Below are 19,563 nucleotides of genomic sequence, written 5' to 3' on the forward strand. Positions count from 1 at the left end.
AAATCTTTTTTTCCCCTTAGATCCCATGGAGAAACTACTGTCATGACCTGTTGGACCTGCCTAGTTTGTGTTGCTTTGTCGCCCTCTACATGCATTTTCGTGTAATTGTTTTTATGTTGATTTTAGCCGTGTTCCGCTACTATACAAAAATGAAAAAGTCTCCAGTCACTGCACCTTTCCTGTAGTTTTTGTTCAATATTTCCACTCCACAAAAAATTAAGAAACCAATTCTTTTGTGAACTCAAATTCTTCACATGTATTTGTTATGTTCCGGGGCTGCTTTGCAAAAGCTGACAAAGGGTTTATTGAATATGTGCAATGTACAATACACTCTCAAGACTATCAAGGCATTCTGGAGAAAAATATGGTGCCTAGCGTACAAAAGTCTGCTCTCAGTCACAGGTCATGGGTCCTCCAACACAATAACCACCCAAAACACACAGCCAAAAACACCCAAGAATGAATAAGACGATTCTGAAGTGGCTTTCTATGAGCCCAGATTTAAATCCCATTGATCATCTGGAGCAATTTGCTCACGAGGACTGGGCCAAAATACCTATTGACAGGTGCCGAAGTCTTATTGACAGTAACAGAAATCATTTTTATTGCAGCTATTTCCTTAAAAGCTTGTGCAACAAAATATTACGTTATGGGTTTTCACAAAATGTTGAAATGATAACCTACAAGCATATCAGTTGTAGCTGTAGTTTTCATTCGTGTCGATAGTTTGCCACTCTGCCATGTTGTCGTCAATAACCATGACTTGAGATTTAAACTTGACGTGAAATGGTCGACTTGATGAAAATATGACAGTCTTCGGTCCTTTTTTGACCTGGAACATGACTCTCTTTTCAAAAGTGATTGGAACAGATCCTGAGTTGGAAGACAAACAGACAGTGTTTATCTAATGCAGGGGTGTCAAACTCATATTAGCTCAGGGGCCGCATGGAGGAAAATATATTACTAAGTGGGCCGAAATGGTGAAATAACGGTATAAAACTTAAAAACAATTGCCATCAATTATACATATATTTTTTTTGCGATTTTTGGGCCAGCCCTAAATTACGGAGCTCAACTGTAATCTATTGTTTCAAAAAATGAACACAAATGCAAATGAAATGCGGCAACACCTTGCCTGTATGAGTTCCGGACGTGTTAAACCTACCTGTTTTGCATATATATATAGTTCCCAGAATGCATTGTGTGGCACAATTAATGAAGTTAGAAGGACATTAATCCCTGTCATATGTATTTGTGTTACCAGTAATTGAATTTGTGTCGTAATTACCACATTTATGTTGGTCTATGATTTAAAAAAAACAAACATTTTTTTAAACAAACCATAACTTTAAATACTTTACTTATTTAGCCATTTTTGGCAGTCAAACATTGTTTTGCCGAAAATAAATGTGATATTTTCATTATTTTTCACGTACAATTAGTACCTTTAAAAACACATTTTGCAACTTGCTGTCGACTGAAAATGACATTACAAGGGCTCAGGTAACCAATCACAGCTCAGCTTGTGAATGTCATATGACCAAACCTGGAAAACAGGTGAGCTGTGATTGGTTACTTGAGCCCTTGTGATGTCATTTTCAGTCGACAGCAAGTTGCAAAATGTGTTTTTAAAGGTACTAATTGTGCGTGAAAAATAATGAAAGTATCACATTAATTATAGACAAAATATTAACTTTTTTTTTGCTATAATGGGCTAAATAAGTGAAGTATCCCTTCAAGTTGAGTTTAAAATAATGACTTCCAGGGCGATTCCGTGTACAAGTTACATATATCATCTGAGGACTGCTTGTGAAATTACAAATTTATATATTTGATTGTGGCCGGCTGATTAATTGGTCCGGCATTACAATTTTATTTGATTTTTTTTAACGTTACAAAGTCGTCTCGTGGGCCGGGTTAAACCGCTTTGCAGGCCTTATCGGCCCGCGGGCCGTATGTCTGACACCCCTGATCTAATGTATTCAACATCAAAAAGTACAAGTTAGTATCCCAGCACATCAAAATACTTGGGTAAATATGGGTAAATCATATTTTTTGATCTTCCAAGCTCCAGAAGTTAATTCGCAAATCAGACACTGATACTCACCTGCCTCCCGCAGACACTCTTCCTTGTGTTTCTCATCCCAAGCTATCAGTTTACAGGCCATGGAGCAGTAAAAGACTTTGTGGCAGCGAGTACAAGCAGTTAACTTCACAGCAGCAGAGCGACCACAGTGGTAGCAAAACTTAAACGGTGACCTAAAAATAAAAAGATTTCATGATATAAGTACTAGTTAAAGGAATTGGATGATGTGTAAGTGCAAAAAAAAATTTCTACTTGTACCTTAGTTTTAAATTGTAAGTGGCATCGTAAGAAATTGCACCTGTGAAGAAAAAGACATCTTCTCACAGGCTGAAATCACACTTACACTTTTTGATATATTCTCTTTCCTAGCACTATGAACAAATATGAATTTTGTCAACATGCACACATGGACAAAGTTGTTGGCACACTTCTGTGAAATAAAAGAAAACCTCATAACAGACTTAAGTTCAAATACATTGTTACTGTACTTGAATACTGTAGTTTTTTCCCCCAGTACCTTGTACTCTGGTGTATATTTTTTTTGACTAGTTTTCACTTTTATCCGTTACAATTTTAACATGAGTATCTGTACTTTTTACTTCATACGCTTTCACAACAAGGCTGTTGTTGGCACACTTCTGTGAAATAAAAGAAAACCTCATAACAGACTGAAGTTCAAATACTTTGTTACTGTACTTGAATACTGTAGTTTTTTCCCCCCCAGTACCTTGTACTCTGGTGAATTTGTTTTTTTTTTACTAGATTTTACTTTTATCCGTTACAATTTTAACATGAGTATCTGTACTTTTTACTTCATACGCTTTCGCAACAAGGCTGTTATTTTTGTTTTTAACTCTTTTTAACGGTAATTCACGTGAACGGAAATCTGCCAATAACTTTAATTGTCATCAACTGTCCCCCCCCCAATGGGGCACCGCAATGTCTTGTGCAGCTCTGGTTTCATGAATGAGTTGAAAACTTTATTTATTTATTTTTTTTTTTTTAAATCAACCACCATGGTCAGCAGATGGCAGCATTGTATCTTTTCAATGGGCTCCTGCGAATCAAATTACATGAAAATATTGCGGATCTTAGGAAATACGTTTGTCACATGAAATCTAATTCACAGAGCGTCACTAAACCAAAAATATTAGTGTCAAAGTCACTGTTGTGCAGAAAACAAACGTATCATTTCACAAAAAGCTTTTTTTTGTAATTTTTTTTCCATTACTTGCATTACATTAACTTACTACCTTTTCAAATGGTGATTACTAAAGAACGGAATAAGGTAGAATCATACTTTTTTTTTTTTTTTTCTAATGAGAGAATAGAATCCAATCCTTTATATGGAATCAACCATGTTTACGTAGTCATAGCACTCATTATTCTGTTTGCCTTGAAAGATGAGTGAAAATGCTTGAAATCGTCTGGCACTCTTGGTGGTTGTCTTTTTGGATAATGTTTGGCAGTAAAAAGAGTTAAATGCATGAAAACTAATAAAATACTTGACCTGGAAGAAAGAGCAGCCATCAATGTCTCCTGGCTCTGCCAATTATATGAAGCGTTACACACGGTTCCCTACATCCCAGCTTGTGATTGGCTCTACGACACGCTAGCACATGACGTGCAATTGGCTAGATTAGAAATACCCATAAATATGAGGGTAATATGCACCGCCACAACAGCGGTTGATTTGAACTTGATAAGATGAACGCTGCAGACTGCTAGTCAACAATATGAAAGAAGTTTCAATCATGTCAGCGAGGACACAAGCAAGGACCAGCAACATGGGTGAGTGATACTTAACACTGTCGACTCGACGCAGGGCAAGTCAGACAGTCAACTGGCCGATGTATAGCCATTTTTGCTCCATTAGCTAATAACTCTAATAATTAGCTTGGCAACTGTACATTGGGGTTCACTGCGGTAGACGAAAGGGTAGCCTTCCTCTGTCTTTGGGTTTGGGGGATGGGTCCTGGTTGTTTGTGCCGATGCACCAAACAGCAGTTCAGAGTACCCACCCTTTTTGGAGTCCATGGAGGGTGTGCTGGTGAACACTCCCCCTCCTTCTGCTGGGGGACTTCAACGCTCACGTGGGAAATGACAGTGAGACCTGGAGGGGCGTGATTGGGAGGTGGCCCACCCGATCAGAACACGAGTGGTGTTATGTTATTGGATTTTTGTGCTCATCACAGATATTCCATAACGAACACCATGTTCAAACGAGGGTATCCATATGTACACTTGGCAACAGGACACCCTAGGCCGCAGTTCAATGATAGACTTTGTAGTCGAGTCATCGGATTTGCGGCCGCATGTTTTGGACACTCGGGTGAAGAGAGGGGCGGAGCTGTCAACTGATCACCACCTGGTGGTGTGTTGGCGCCGATGGTGAGGGAAGATGACAGTCAGACCTGGCAGACCCAAACGTATTGTGAGGGTTTGCTGGAAACGTCTGGTAGTCTGGTGCACACCAGCAGTAAGGGATCCCATCAAGCTGAAGAAGGAGTCCTATCGGGACTTTTTGGAGTGTGGGACTCCGCAGGCAGCTGACAGGTACCGGCTGGCCAAGCGCAATGCAGCTTCAGTGGTCAGCGAGTCAAAAACTCGAATATGGGAGGAGTTCGGTGAGGCAATAGAAAAGGACTTCCAGAAGGCTTCGAGGAAATTCTGGTCCAACATCCAGTGTCTCAGGAGAGGAAAGAAGTGCACCATTAACACTATGTATAGTGGAGATGGGGGTGCTGCTGACCTTGACTCGGGATGTCGTGAGTCGGTGGGGGGAATACTTCGAAGACCTCCTAAATTCCACCGACACGTCTTCCTTTGAGGAAGCAGAGTCTGGGGACTTTGAGGTGGGCTCTTCTATCTCTGGGGTCGAAGTCACTGAGGTGGTTTTAAAGCTCCTCGGTGGCAGGGCCCCGGGGGTGGATGAGATCCGCCCGGAGTTCCTAAAGGCTCTGGATGTTGTGGGGCTGTCGTGGTTGACACGCCTCTACAACATCGCGTGGACATTGGGGACAGTGCCTCTGGATTGGCAGACCAGGGAGATGCGGTGCTGCTGACCTCGACTCGGGACATCATGAGTCAGTGAGGAGAATACTGTACTTCGAAGACCTCCTCAATTACACCAGATTTGGCAGATCGGTGCATCTTCAGTGGTGTGGGCTCTGTATCGGTCTGTTTTGATGAAGAAGGAGCTGAGCCAAAAGGCGAAGCTCTCGATTTCCTGATCGATCTACGTTCCTACACTCACCTATGGTCACAAGCTGTGGGTCGTGACCGATAGAACAAGATCTCGGATAGAAGCGGTCAAAATGAGTTTCCTCCGTCGGGTGTCCAGGCTCTCCCTTAGAGATAGGGTGAGAAGCTCGGTCATCCAGGAGGGACTCTGGGTCGAGCCGCTACTCCTCCATGTGGCGAGGAGCCAGTTCAAGTGGTTCAGGCATCTGGTTCGGATGTTGGGACTCCTCCCTGGAGAGATGTTCCGGGTATGGATGGATGGATGGATGGATGGATGGATGGATGGATGGATGGATGGACGGACGGACGGACGGACGGACGGACGGACATCTAATATCTTAAATATACTGCCCAGTGTCAGAAAGCTTGGTATCTCAGTTGGAGGTCATGGATGTTGCAACAAAATAATGACGCACAACCCACAGCTAAAAACACCCAATTGGACTGTTCTCAAACAGACTTTTATGAGCCCTGACCTATAACATTTGTGGAAGGATCTGAAACACGCCATCCGTAGAAAGCACCCGAGTTAACTGGAGTAGATTGCTCACAAAGAATGGGCCAAAATACTCGCGGAGAGGTGCACAAGTCTCATTGAAAGTTACAAAGATCGTTTGATTGCAGTGATTGAGCCAAAAGGTTGTGCAATAAAATATTAAGTTTAGAGTACCAATATTTGATTTGTATTGGTTAATTTTTTATTAAATGTTTTACTATTACCATTAGTATTATTTTCTCTTTTATTTGTGTTGTTTTTCTTCCATTAACAGAGGGGTACCAACAATTGTGTCCACATGTACTTACCAGTCTGTTCAAGGCCCTCCTCTCTCTCTCTTTCTCTCTGCACAGCACTCTTCTTCAGCATATTTCCCATCATGCTTAGCAGCTGGCGCTGTATTTTGAATGTCTCTCTGCCCTCCATGCTGAGAGCATGATAGGGAGTGTGGGCTATACCAGAGTCCTACAGAGTAGCATGAAAAGATTTGGATTTGTTTTTGCAGAAGCTATTTTCATTTTCATGCCCAGTGCAAGTAGTCTAGTGCAAAGTCTAGCGGCGGTGTTCTTTCTTTTCGGATTGTGCACTATTTACTTACTTCCTGGCCAATGAAAGTAGCTCCACTTATTCCTTTTAAATACAGTGCAGGAGAGACTAACATTGCAGAAGCAAATATACAGCGCCTTGCAAAAGTATTCATACCCCTTCAGTTTTTCAACATTTTTCCATGGTACCACCACAAACAAATGTATTTCTTTGAAATTTTATGGGGCGACATGGTGGACGACTAGTTAGCACGTCCACCTCTCAATGCAAAAGATGTGAGCTTAAGTCCGGGCCTCTTCCACTCATCAGTAGTGTCTCCTACATGGCTCCTGGCAAACTACAGATGTGACTTCTTGTGGCTCACTTTTAGAAATGGCTTTCTTCTTGCCACCCTTCCATGCAGGCCAGATTTGTGCAGTACTCGGCTGATTGTTGTTCTATGGACAAATTCCCCTACCGCTGCTGTGGATCTTTGCAGTTCATTTAGTGATCAAAGGCCTGTTGGGTACTTCTCTGATGAGTGCCCTCCTTTTTCAATCAGAAACTTTGTCCTGGTAGATTTGTCGTTCTTTGGTACTCCTTCCACTTTTGAAGTGTTTTTGTTTCCTTCACCTGCTTTAAATCTATCTGCAAATTTGTCCCAGATTATCCTGGTGTGTTATTTACTCTTTATAATGCTGTTTTCTGTGCTGTGTGGTCTTAACTCATTAACTCCCCAGCCATTTTCCCTGAAGCAACCCCCTTCGCTCCCGGCTGTTTTACTGGATTTGGACTGATTTTGCAAGGTCCACAGAATATTGTATTCTATTGCTATAAACACATGGAACCTATCAAAAGAAAAAAATAGAGTCTCTTCTTTCACCGGGAATTAAAAGTATATTTGTATCTGTTTCTGTTGTGCAGCAATTAGCATTAGAATATAGCTAAGGTTTCATCATTATTCACAATTATGTTGAAAACACCTGGGCAAAGAGCTTGTTGAAACATGGCCCTGGTTGAGCTCTTATACTCTGTTGCCACCTGCTGGCCGTTGTAACAACTACCATTACCATTAAGTGACCTCTTCAGGTCAGAGGCTGCATCAAAGCCTTCTGTATGCATGAGCATAAAAAAAACATAGTTACGTCTTTGGGACCATGGCAATATTTAAAATATAATGTTTTTATACGTTTTTGTGAGCAAATTAGTTAATAGAACTCTGACACCATCACAGAACAGCTGTATTTATACCGAGAAATGATTACACACATTACATTTTGTCTTTAGGGAACAGGTGATCAATTAAGACTTCACCAGGCAACTTCTGAAGACAAGTGACTACACTGAAGAAAAAGGGGGTTGCATACTTTTGCACACTCTTATTTTCAGTTTTTTAGTTGTAAAACAAGTTTGAAATAAGATATACTTTGTTTTACATCACGATTGTGTGCTACTTTGTGTTTAACATTCATATAAAATGTCAATGAAATATATTTGTTTGTGGTCGTACAGTGCAAAAACATTGAAAAACTCAAGGGGATGAATACTTTTGCAAGGCGCTGTAGATTTGCTACAGTCCATTAAGTTTATAATAAAGATAGTGATAATGCATTCAGGGCGGCACGGTGGGCGAGTGGTTAGCACGTTCGCCTCCCAGTTCTGAGGACTCCGGTTCGAGTCCAGGCTCCGGCCTCCCTGGGTGGAGTTTGCATGTTCTCCCCGTGCACGCGTGGGTCTTCTCCGGGTACTCCGGTCTCCTCCCACATTCCAAAGACATGCATGGCAGGTTAATTGGGCGCTCCGAATTGTCCCTAGGTGTGCTTGTGTGTGTGAATGGTTGTTCGTTTCTATGTGACCTGCGATTGGCTGGCAACCAGTCCAGGGTGTCCTCGCCTACTGCCCAGAGCCAGCTGAGATAGGCGCCAAGCACCCCCCGCGACCCTTGTGAGCTATAAGCGGTCAAGAAAATGGATGGATGGATAATGCATTCAATGAATTTATTTCTACAAGGATCTGAGGGTTTCATGTACACTGTTGTCATATTTACAATTGAAATATGACGACATCCTCCACACAGCTGCCTGTGTTTCCAACAACCAAAATCGTGTTACATCACCTGTGCCACAAAATTAAGCCCAATTCACACTGGCTGCAGAACGGACGCGGTGCGTTTTCCGTATGGCGGACGCCACAAGGATATAACGCATTCAAGTCCACGTGTCAATTTACACCAGCTGCGGTGAGGTGCGTCTGCGGTGCGGAACGACTGCGGCGGTGCGGAAGGTTTCCGCAAGCGTTCTATTTCTTCCGGACGCCGCATGCGGATTTTCATGAAGCTGAAGAAATTACACGAGCCGGACAGGAAATCGGGCGTCTCGCATCGAGGTAAATCCGGTATATTTCAAAATAAAACCGTTTGCGAACTTGTTTTTTTGGGAGGGAAGCTAGCTAGCTGCATTGCATGACATCAGTCGGACATTTAAGACAAAAAATTAGGTCAGAATAAATTAAACACGACAAAATGACACTATTTAAACACAAAACGTACTTACCCATGGAAGAACAGCCATGGTAGAAGTCCCAGAAATAATGTCCAAAAAGCATATCGATGTGACAACAGGCAAGCGAGGCTATTGTTTACAAATAAGACTCTATATACACGGTTGTTATTGGGTGAACTCAACTCTCCAGCGTGAACCCCACGTGATCTCGTGGTGTCGGGAGTAGATTTCCGGACACGCAATGCACGCAGTGGAATTGCAGTCCTTGCGGCATCCGTGCGGAAAACGCACCGTGTCCGTTCCGCAACCAGTGTGAATTGGGCTTTAGATGTGCTTTTAGCTAGTCTACGTTTTTAAACTGTCAAGTGCTCCGGGGGTTTATCATAAATTGGTATCGGTGACTACTCACAAGTAACATGCCGATACCATTAATTCCAACACTAATATAAGATTTTGGATGCAGCATCTTGTGTCTTGCTTGTGCGCGACATTCACCGATATGTGACATGTTCACTACATATCGATTTAAGATATCCTATTGGCCCTTGAATGCTCTGAACCAATGGCGGGACAGCTTTTTCATGTTGAGAAAAAAACCCTTAGGTAGCAGTATGGTATCGGAACAACACTACTGGTAACTAAAAAGTACAATTAATCAGAGTTGGGCAATTTACAAAATGTTGCCAGGCCATTTTTCATAATTTTTTCAAGCCGAACCAAACTGTAATCATCAGTCTGTCATCGTTAACTATGCTTTCGGTATCACTTTTGTGATCTGCCAGTCCATCAATTGTCTGTCCATCGTTATTTTAACCACACTCCTGTCCAGGGCCCGCCCAGGCTACAGGCGAGCTAGGCGGTCGCCTAGGGCGCCATCTTGTGGAGGGCGCGCCAAATTGCAGAAAGGAAAAAAAATAAAATTTAAAAAACACAAACACAAAAAGCCCACCCCCCCTCTCGTGTTTTCTAGCATAAAATGTTATATAGCAAATATATTTTATTGAGTTCCTTTTTTTTTCTTATTACTTCTATTTCAAATAAATGACTGTGAGTTCACTACCTGCTGTCCTGGCGCCCTGAACCTGACCCGCTGCTGCCGCTTACAATGAATGAAAGGTAGGGGGAGGGGTCGTATATCATCTCAGAGTGTAGTGGCAGCACTTTAGAAAGATAGATAGATGGTTGGCACACTTGTGTTGTTTATACATTGACATCGACAACAATGAAAAGGTCCAAGCCTTCAAGTGCTGCATTAAGAAAGCGGCGAAAGGAGGAGGAGGAAAAAACGGGCCCAGGGTAGAGGTATGTATGTCAGTCAATCATCATTGTTTATAAAATAAACACGAAAATAGCGTTAGCTTCTTAGCTTGCTTGTAACTTGTTTACTGCACCATTACATGCTAGTAGCTACTTTGCACACAAGAGTGGGGCAACGCTTGCTGAGTTTAAACTAAAACAGCCAGTAAGTCCAGATACCTGCAAATGGATTTGCACAAGTCAATGTTTCACATAACCACATTAATTTATTAATTTATTGAAAATAAGAATTATGTGCTGGTTTAATGTAAACATCGATATAGTAAATGCATTTTTTTTTTTTTAAACTAGATGCGCTGAGAAAATATTTGCAGCCACAACAAGCACCTGCAGAAGCTGTGGTAAACAATCCTTCAGTGTCATCTTCACCAAAGGCTACTGAATGTAAGTGCATGGATGGTGCATTTAATACAAACAGCCATAATTTCTGACATTGTATTCTATCATAATGCAAATGCATTTGTTTTCCCTGCTTTAACACCAAAATAATTTGAAGTGATGTATTTTGTTTAATGTACAGCTGAAGCAACAGCCAGTCAAGCACCAATCAGCAGTACTTTGAGTGACACAAAGCTCGATCTTCTAGATCCAGGTGACTATTTCAGTTATATCAGCTATTGCTGCATCATGTACAGTGCTCAGCATATATGAGTATACCACCTTTGAAAAATGTAAAGATTTTGTTCAATATCTCCCCGCGACCCTTGTGAGGAATAAGCGGTCAAGAAAATGGATGGATGGATGGATGTTCAATATCTCAATAAACATAAGAACAATTTCCAAAATATTGACAAAATGTTTTCTGTAGAATACGCACTTGACTCACAACATGAAAGTAAGGTTGTAATAGGATGCATAGATTACAAAATCTTTAATTTAATCAAATTAACTAATGCAAAAAAAAAAAAAAAAAAAAAGCAACCCACAACAAAAACGACTACATCTAGTATTTTCTATGAGCTCCATGACTGTTATGGGTAGCAACATGTCTGCTAGGCCTGGAATTAACAAGCCTTTTTCTCGGGGTCTACTTATTTGTGCAATATGTACTCTAATAAATAAAAATAAAATAAAAAAAAACTCTTAGCAGAGATGCAGTCATTTCTTACCTGGCCAAAATCCAATATGTCAAGCATGGAACTTTTAGTTTTTCTAGAGGAGAAAAAACTTAAGAGAAATCTATCCCAACATGTGGGTAGCACTCAGAGTGGCCGCTACCATACCAGTGACTGTAGCATCAGCTGAGAGATGCTTTTCCAAGCTTAAACTAATAAAAAACTATTTAAGGTCTACCATGTCACAAGAACGGCTAACTAGACTGGCACTTATCAGCATCAATCAAGAAGTATCCAGGCAGCTATCCTTTGACGCACCAATTGATGCCTTTGCTGCAAGGAGGTCCCGGCGTGCACTATTTTAAGTATTTGCCGTTATGTTCCTAAGTTATTTCGTGAAGTTTTTTTTGCACACTATTCACATTATCTGTGAATCACCTTATTGCCAAAGTTTTACGATATATCAAAGTTTGTATATTGATACATTTACTATTTTTTGTATCTTACACAATTATTAATGTACATAGTGAAAACATTTTGAGGTTTTAAATACTGTCATTTTGCAAAAATTGCAATAAAAAGTTGCATTGCATTGTACTTCTGTTATTTTTCTTATTTTTATTTGTTTGTGGAATTTGGTATTTATTGTGTGGTGTGCTATTAAATATAATATATCTCTAATTTTTTTTTGTGTGTGTTTTTTTTTTTATGGGATTGGGGGGGGGGGGGGGGGGGGGCTATCATGTACATTTTCGCCTAGGGTACCAAATCATGTAGGGCCGGCCCTGCTCCTGTCTTTCCTGCTGCTGACGGCATCCTCTCCTCACCTGCCGGCAGCGACGTTGTAGGGCATGTGCGAGAAACGTTTCTCATGCATTACAAAATCGTATTCTGTGTCCTGATTTGCTAATGGAGAACCTATTCTCAAATATAATCAAAGGTGACAAGTCTGTTTATAAGAATCGTCCCACAAACAGCACCATCGGGATGCCAACACAGGCACGAAGGGCTGATAAACAGAGACTGTAGCTCCCCAACACGTTTAGCAGATGCAATTGCAAGCAGGAACGTACTAAGGTCTGCATCAACCAGTAGCTCAAATGCGGCTCAGCGTGTCCAGCACCAAGTGAACGTTCATTTTAAGATTCTTCTATTTGTCTTCAAATCTCTAAATGGTCTTGTCCACTTTACCTCCCTGAACTTCTCCACCCCTTTGCACCTGCCCGTTCAGCAGACCAGACAAACCTGGAGGCACCAAGGACTAAGCCTAGGCTCAGAGGGAATCAACTTTTTCAGTTGCCGGTCCCTCCCTTTGGAACAACCATCCACTCAATATTAGACAATCACCCTCTGTATGCACCTTTAAAACCGGTCTTAAAGCACATCACTATTCTTTTGGCTTTTGACTTAGCATGAGACTCAGCATCAGCATTGTTTTGGTGGTTTATGGTGCCTGCTGTGTTATTTTTATTCATTTATTATCTACTTCTTCTGTTATTCATTTATTATAAATTTTATTTACTAGTTATATTTATTATTAATTTTATTTACTAACCTAGTTGTATTTATTAATTATTTTGCATTATTTTGTTGTACCTGTCTTGCTGTACCTGAATGACTAAATGTACATGTCCATGTACAGCACTTTGTATGCAGTAATGCTCTTTTTAAATGGTACTTCATTTATATAGCGCTCATCTGCCTTGCAAGGCCCTCAAAGCGCTTTACATTCATCTACCCAATCACCTGCTAATGTATCTTACTCAAGGATACTTCGACGTGGTCACAATGGCATGGAATCGCACCCACAACCTCTGGGTTGCATGACTACCACTCTACCATTGAGCCATTCCGTCCTCCAAAAGTGCTTTAGAAATAAAGTTGAGTAGTTACCCGCAAGCGTCTCACTAAATGCAAAAACACTCAATTCAGAACAACAAATGACAGTTGGTAATGACGTTAAGATGCCCAAGATAATGGATAATGGATGGATGGATATTTGAAGATGATTTTTTTAAGCAGTTTCTGATTTTGTTTCAAATTATTAATGTTTTTTTTGGGACCAGATCTGTACAATAATCCCAAATGAGGACTCTTTAACCGGTTAGCTGAAAAAATGGTACGTCATTGAAAAAAAAAAAAAAAGGATGAGGAGTGTTGTTCGAAGCAACCTGGGAGTTTATCCACCCCGGGGAACAAACACATACGAGACACGTTATTCACCAATGTCATGGGAGTCTGTTAGTGATGAACTGAAGGTTCGCTGTTCCTGACCCGGTGAGTGATGATTCTCGTGACGAACAAAAACCTACCACCGTCAGTGCGTATATAGTCTGTCAGTTTTTCAAAGTCAGTCAGTGACGTCAGTACTGATGGAATACCCAACTCTGCAATTAAAAGTTCCTCAGAATAGGTTTCATACATCTCCAGTTAGTAGACTCTTGGGTTGCAAACGTTGTTACCTGATTGAAGGAGATGTGTGCGTAGTCCACTGCTGTTCCGACAGTGTCACCGACCCAAACTGGCATCAATATGTCCGCACCAACCTTCTCTAACATGTCCAGCTATGAGAAGAGTCAGTCTTCAATTGTCATATATACATTTATCCACATTACACAAAATGTTACCTCTGGATTCAACACCTTACTATGAACACAGCAACAGGTTGGACTGAGGGGTACAATTGGTTTAGTTCGGTTAGTTTTTGATCAGACGCGTGGAGTTTTGGAAAGACTAAGAAGACTAAGTTCACACTACAAGTCGTAATGCTCCATTTTGATTTTTTTTGGTGAAGTACAATTTTTTTTTTTGTAGGTGTAATCATTAACATCACATATTGTGACCTCAGTCTGAACCAAATGCGACCCCAAAATTACCCGCATGTGCGAAGAAGAGACATCGTCACTCAAAATCAACAACGGAAGTAAATATGGTCAAAGCGTGTTGACTGTAGAGCAGTGGTGTCCAAACTACAGCCCGGGGGCCATTTGCGGCCCGCTGTCCATTTTTCATTTCAAAGGGTGGCATTTGATTCAGTTCAAGTAAAATAAACAAAACAAAAACGTTTGGAGATGGTCAAAGTAAGAAGGGAGGGTATCGAAAAACAGGTGCCATTAAAGGTTATTTTAGTTAACTAAATTCCAAAAATTCAAAAAACAATAGTTACCGAAATAAAATAAAAACAAAAATGTTTTTTAAAAAACAAAACCTAACTGAAATTTCATTTTATGTTTACAAAACTAACTAAAACTAACTATAATTATAGCAAACATGTTCTTCGTTTTAGTCTTCTGTACTTCATTTAATACATGAGCCTTTGGGGATGATTTTAAATGTAATTTTTATTAGATTTATTTTCATATGAACCGGAATAATGCCGTTTGAAAGTATGTCACACAGAAGTGACGTCATCTAGCAGCAGCAGCCAATAGAAAAGCAACTTCAGATGATGTCACTCCCATGGTGTTTTTTAAATATTGCGCACAAGTAATACACATTAAAAAATAAATAAATAAATAAATAAATAATAATAATACTAACAAACCAAACTACAACTAAGCATTTTTAAAGAACTAAACGAATAAAAACTAACAGAACCACCGTGAAAACTAATAAAAACTAACTAAAATGAAAAATTCCAAAACTGTAATAACCCTACTGCCATATTACAAATAAATTGGTTTATATAGTGTAGCATTTTTTTAAATATGCAAAAGCACAAATAAATTATTGATACAATTTTTAGTACAAAACCCAATTTCTCTTCATAACATTTGGCCCTTGCGTCCTTCTGATTTTCTGTATGTGGCCCTCAAATGAAAAGGTTTGGACACCCCTGGCGGAGACTGTAGAGGCTTATATTTTTTTATCATCTCATATTTACAGAGGAGTGGTGTAAGAGCAGGTAAAAATATTTTAGGGGAATGAAGCAAGGCTTTTAAATTTCATTTCATGGCAACGTCCACAAACGATGACGTCACGTCATTGCCGCATGCAATAAATGAACCGTCTGTGTGGCCGAATGACTATTATCACCACAACTGTCCACATTATGCTTCATGATTCAAGTGGGATTCAATTCAAGTCAAATATATATATATCATCAACATCACAAACAAGTGTGTTACAGAATTGCAACTAAAGTGTAAAGCAGCACTTTTGTTTAAGGTATGCTCACACTTTGTTTAAGGTATTGTGACAACAACTTCACGTCATGCTGATTTGGTTTAAGCATGTGTCTATAGTGTTGAAGCAATGGGCAAAAACTGCAATGCCGTATAGGTCGGACACATGCAACATGGCTGTTCAGGAGGTCACATTGCAAAAATTTGGATACGTATCTGATCTACGACTACATATGGAAGTGACCCAAGTCGGATTTGGGGGGGGGGGGGAATCAGAACTGAGGCTTTCAGACTATCATACAAAAAAAAACCCAAAAAAAACTCAGGTACAGGTTACGTTTAGGCAAAAAATAAATAAATAAAAAATAATAATCCGATTTGGGTCGCATTTGCCTGCAGTGTGAATTTAGCTTACTTAAATCAGAGAATCAACCTGTCCTTGTCTAGTCAGCAAGTTTGAGCTCCCTCACGTAGTGACCTCTTCAGGTAGGTTAATGCCATTGTGTTTTTTTTCCCCATTTGCTTTTGTTGTGTTTGTGTTTTTTCAATTGCAGTCGTGTTGCTTTTTTGTTGTTTTGTTTCGTTTTGTTAAGCTTATTATTATTATTATTATTATTATTATTATTATGTAGTTTTTTTCACTTTTGTTTTGCTTTTTGTTGTTTTGTTTTGCAATTTGTTTTTGTGGTTTTACACTTACCATGTGTTTATTTTTACATTTTGATTTTTTTTTTCCGCTTGCTGTTGTGTTTAGTTATTTGTTTTTGTGTTTTGTTTTTTGGTATGTTTATTTCTGTGTTGTTTTCATTTTTATGTTGTTTTTATTTTTCTGTGTTTAGGTATTTGTTGCTGTGTTTTGCACTTGAGGGTCATCACATTTTTGAACTAACCAGTCATATTTTCTTTTTCATAGACTACATCATTTCTTTTCTGCGTGTGCAAGTTATTATTGTTATACAGAATATGTTATTTCACAAATATGAGTGTAGGAGTGTACCAGTTTTGGTCGGTTGGCATCTAAACGGTAGTTGAAGTTTCCAAGGGCACAAAGGGCACTACCCACGCCACGCCCCAAAGGAAGGTTGGGATCTACACCTCCTTTTAACAGCTCTTCCACTGCCTACACAGGGAAAACACCAGGAAAACTCTAGGAGAGGGCACACATTGAGTATTGGTCTGTGTTCGCAAGTGTGTAACAGGTTATTTACCGTGTTATTGCCACTTGCGATAGCCAAAGAGAGAGGGGAATGCCCACTCCAGAGGAGGTCTGTGCTGGCTTTATAGGAGAGCAAGAGAGATACAACCTTGCTGGCATTCTGTATAAAAATGGAAATCAAATCATTCATACAAAGATGCTTCACATGAACAAGATAAAGTCTTTTTTTCAATTTTCCACTCTCTTTCTTCATGTTTTCACTTTGACATGCAGTGTTGACTTTTTAAAAACACTGCTATTATCTGGACCAAACTGCATCCTCATTCTGGGTTAACTTACACAGTAGTCGCTGTCTCTCTGGCAAGCTATGTGCAGAGCTGTACGACCTCCCTCTTTAGGACGTGGCTTGTCACTGATCCTCCATGATTTTCTTGTTATCGTTGGGCCCTGTAAAATAAATCAGTTTCTGTGTACCACTTTAACACACTAAGGGGCATATTCACTAAGAATACGCTGCATCCGGTAATAGATCGAAATATTGGACCACAACCACACCCTCAGTCTGCGTCCAGTTACCCACCTATTCATTAACGATATTGCTCTAATCATATACCGGCGCAAACACGCCCACAAAACTGACAGCTTGGAGCAAATTTGCACCTGATTTACCACACATGGCAATGGATTTGCGCCAAGAACCTGGTTGTAATAGTAACAGTTGCGAGAAAGACGGCATTAAGTACACAACAATCTACTTTGCCACAGTACTCAGAAGCTATTTGAAATTAAACACAGTCCTTATGAGATAAGGGGTACAAGTGTCTATAAAAAACCCAAAACAAGAACAAATATTAAGCTAAGGTGTGCTTCTGTAAGAGGTGTAAATTTGTGGAACAATTTTGGTAATGAGCTGAAAAGATGCAATTCACTTGCTGAGTTTAAAAAAATGTTTAAAAGTAAAATTCAAGAGCATTATTTAAGTTTGACATAAGCTAGTACAATTGTAGCAATGTAATTTTCCCCCCCCGATGTACCAGAATGAGTGTAATGAAAATTGTATATGTGAGTATGTGGATGTATTATTATCGTGTATTTTTTTATTAATTTTATGTATATACGCTATATGAGTATATTTTCTTTTATTGAAATATAACCTATTGTATTATGAATGAAATAAGTTAAAAGATATAATGAATAAGGGGTAGGACTAGATAAGTTTTCAACTTTTTCTTACCCCCTTTTGAACATGCAGATTGTTATTGACTGTTTTTATGTTTCTTCTATATTAATTTTTTCTTTTCTGCTGTCTCTCTTTGTGTGTTTATGCTGTATGTTCAATAAAAATCAATCAATCAATCAATCAATCAATCATTATCAGAAAGCGAGGTTGGACCGAGAGTAAGCATTTATAGCGCCATTAAGCTGTACAGAGCAGAGAGGACGACAGCGGCGTCATTCATTCATAAAGTACAAATTATTGGTGCGATCGTTTTTTAAAAATATATATTTCAGAGGTTGGCGTGGGCGTACAGTATGCATCTGGCACGTAAAAATGATCGTAAAATGCCTCCCTGCCATTGCCGATAAGCCCGGTTTATGTGTCCTATAAAGAAAATTTCCCCCTCACTCTCTCTCTCTCTCGCTCTCTACTGATCAGCAAAGTGACGTGCACCATGCCCCATGCACTGCTGTCATGATCCCGGAGATCGAGGTTGCAGCGGGTTAATACATGCTATCCAAGAATGTTATTTGCGTGACGCAAACTGTGTGGCTATTTGCCCTGGCATTAGTGAATTAGACGCTGTATATCAATGAGTCTCATTTGCACTGGAGTGGGCATATTTTGCGTCAAATGTATGCAAATTACCAAATTTACATACGCGCAAATTGCGCACCGTGACGCAATCTGATTGGCAGCGCACTTAGTGAAGGATTTCCGACACAAACCTTTAGTGAATAGGCCCCTACATTTTAAAATACTACCAAAGAACAAAAAAAATGCTTGTTCACATATTTAGTTATTAAATAATTCACCCTATGCATCTGTGAAACCTGTCCAAAGATAATTTGCTGAAAAACTCATCAATTTACATATTTGTTCCCTTTCTATTACAGTAAAGACCTAAGCTTAGCTTGGATTGTTAGTATTACTAGTAAACTGGAGTCTTGGTTAATATACATGCTAACTTTCCATGCATTATCATCTAATTGGTAAATAATAATTTTTTTATTGCCGTTTAAATTGCATTTTGTTGCTATAAGAGGAGTGCCTATCTTGGCCGTGTGGTGCATGAGGGCTATGGCAGCCAAACTTTTATTGAAACATAGTGGGAATCAACAGAGGAAGAGGTTTGAACCATTTCAACTGCTGGAAAGTTGGTGTGTTTTTTTTTTTATTTAAAGATGCATAACATAACGTACTGACTGCCCTCAACCAAGACATGACAGCTAAGCTTATTTAAGTGCTTAATATTTGGCTGAATGTGTGCATTTAACCAGGGGTCAAGACCGTGGAGCTACACCGGCACTTAAATAGACCCTTCTAGCTGACCACACTGCTTAGCTCCCGCTTCGCCTCCCGGAGGGCAAGCCTCCCACAGCAAATGAATGTAGAGAGCTTGATTTTAGGCGAGGGTTTTCGTTAAAAGGTAGGAAATGTGTCAAGTTTCACAAAAAAAACGTGCCGAGTAGGACACGACATTACTGTGACTCATTGAAACCGCTAGCTACAAAAAATGGAGTTGGTTGGAGGGCAAAGTGGAAGCTTAAGGTTTATGTTGTTTTTGGTTGAAACAGTACGTCGATCACTACTTTCATGGTGTAAATTGTCATTCATAAATCGTCTTGCTGTATATCGAAGTCTTAAAGATATCTTAGCTTGCTAGCTGACAACAAACAGATGGCGTGTTTATAACACATTCCTCTGCAGAAATCAAGCCCGAGTTAAAGTGTTGTGATAATCGTGTTAAATTGTTAACTTTTTGTTCAAAATTATTTTAAAAAAAATTAAAAAAAATAAAAAATAAAAAGTATAAATGATTGTTTCACTAAAGATATGGC

The 19,563-nt window shown here is 39.7% G+C and overlaps 1 protein-coding gene across 6 annotated transcripts in view; it reads right to left on the bottom strand.

Annotated features, from left to right (window-relative positions):
- Positions 1–277: 277 nt before the first annotated feature.
- Positions 278–19,563, bottom strand: part of ankmy1 (ankyrin repeat and MYND domain containing 1) — a 43,200-nt gene continuing 23,914 nt past the window's right edge. For all 6 annotated transcript variants that reach the window (XM_077534476.1, XM_077534472.1, XM_077534473.1 and 3 more), the window contains 8 exons: positions 16,843–16,950; positions 16,556–16,663; positions 16,345–16,467; positions 13,686–13,787; positions 6,134–6,290; positions 2,345–2,384; positions 2,108–2,259; positions 278–873 (listed from right to left, as the gene is read on the bottom strand). In XM_077534476.1, the coding sequence (XP_077390602.1) occupies positions 692–873; positions 2,108–2,259; positions 2,345–2,384; positions 6,134–6,290; positions 13,686–13,787; positions 16,345–16,467; positions 16,556–16,663; positions 16,843–16,950 (972 nt within the window). In that variant the 3' untranslated portion in view covers positions 278–691. The remainder of the gene's footprint in view (positions 874–2,107; positions 2,260–2,344; positions 2,385–6,133; positions 6,291–13,685; positions 13,788–16,344; positions 16,468–16,555; positions 16,664–16,842; positions 16,951–19,563) is intronic.

Source organism: Festucalex cinctus, chromosome 10 (genome assembly GCF_051991245.1).
Source record: "Festucalex cinctus isolate MCC-2025b chromosome 10, RoL_Fcin_1.0, whole genome shotgun sequence".
NCBI lineage: Eukaryota > Metazoa > Chordata > Actinopteri > Syngnathiformes > Syngnathidae > Festucalex > Festucalex cinctus.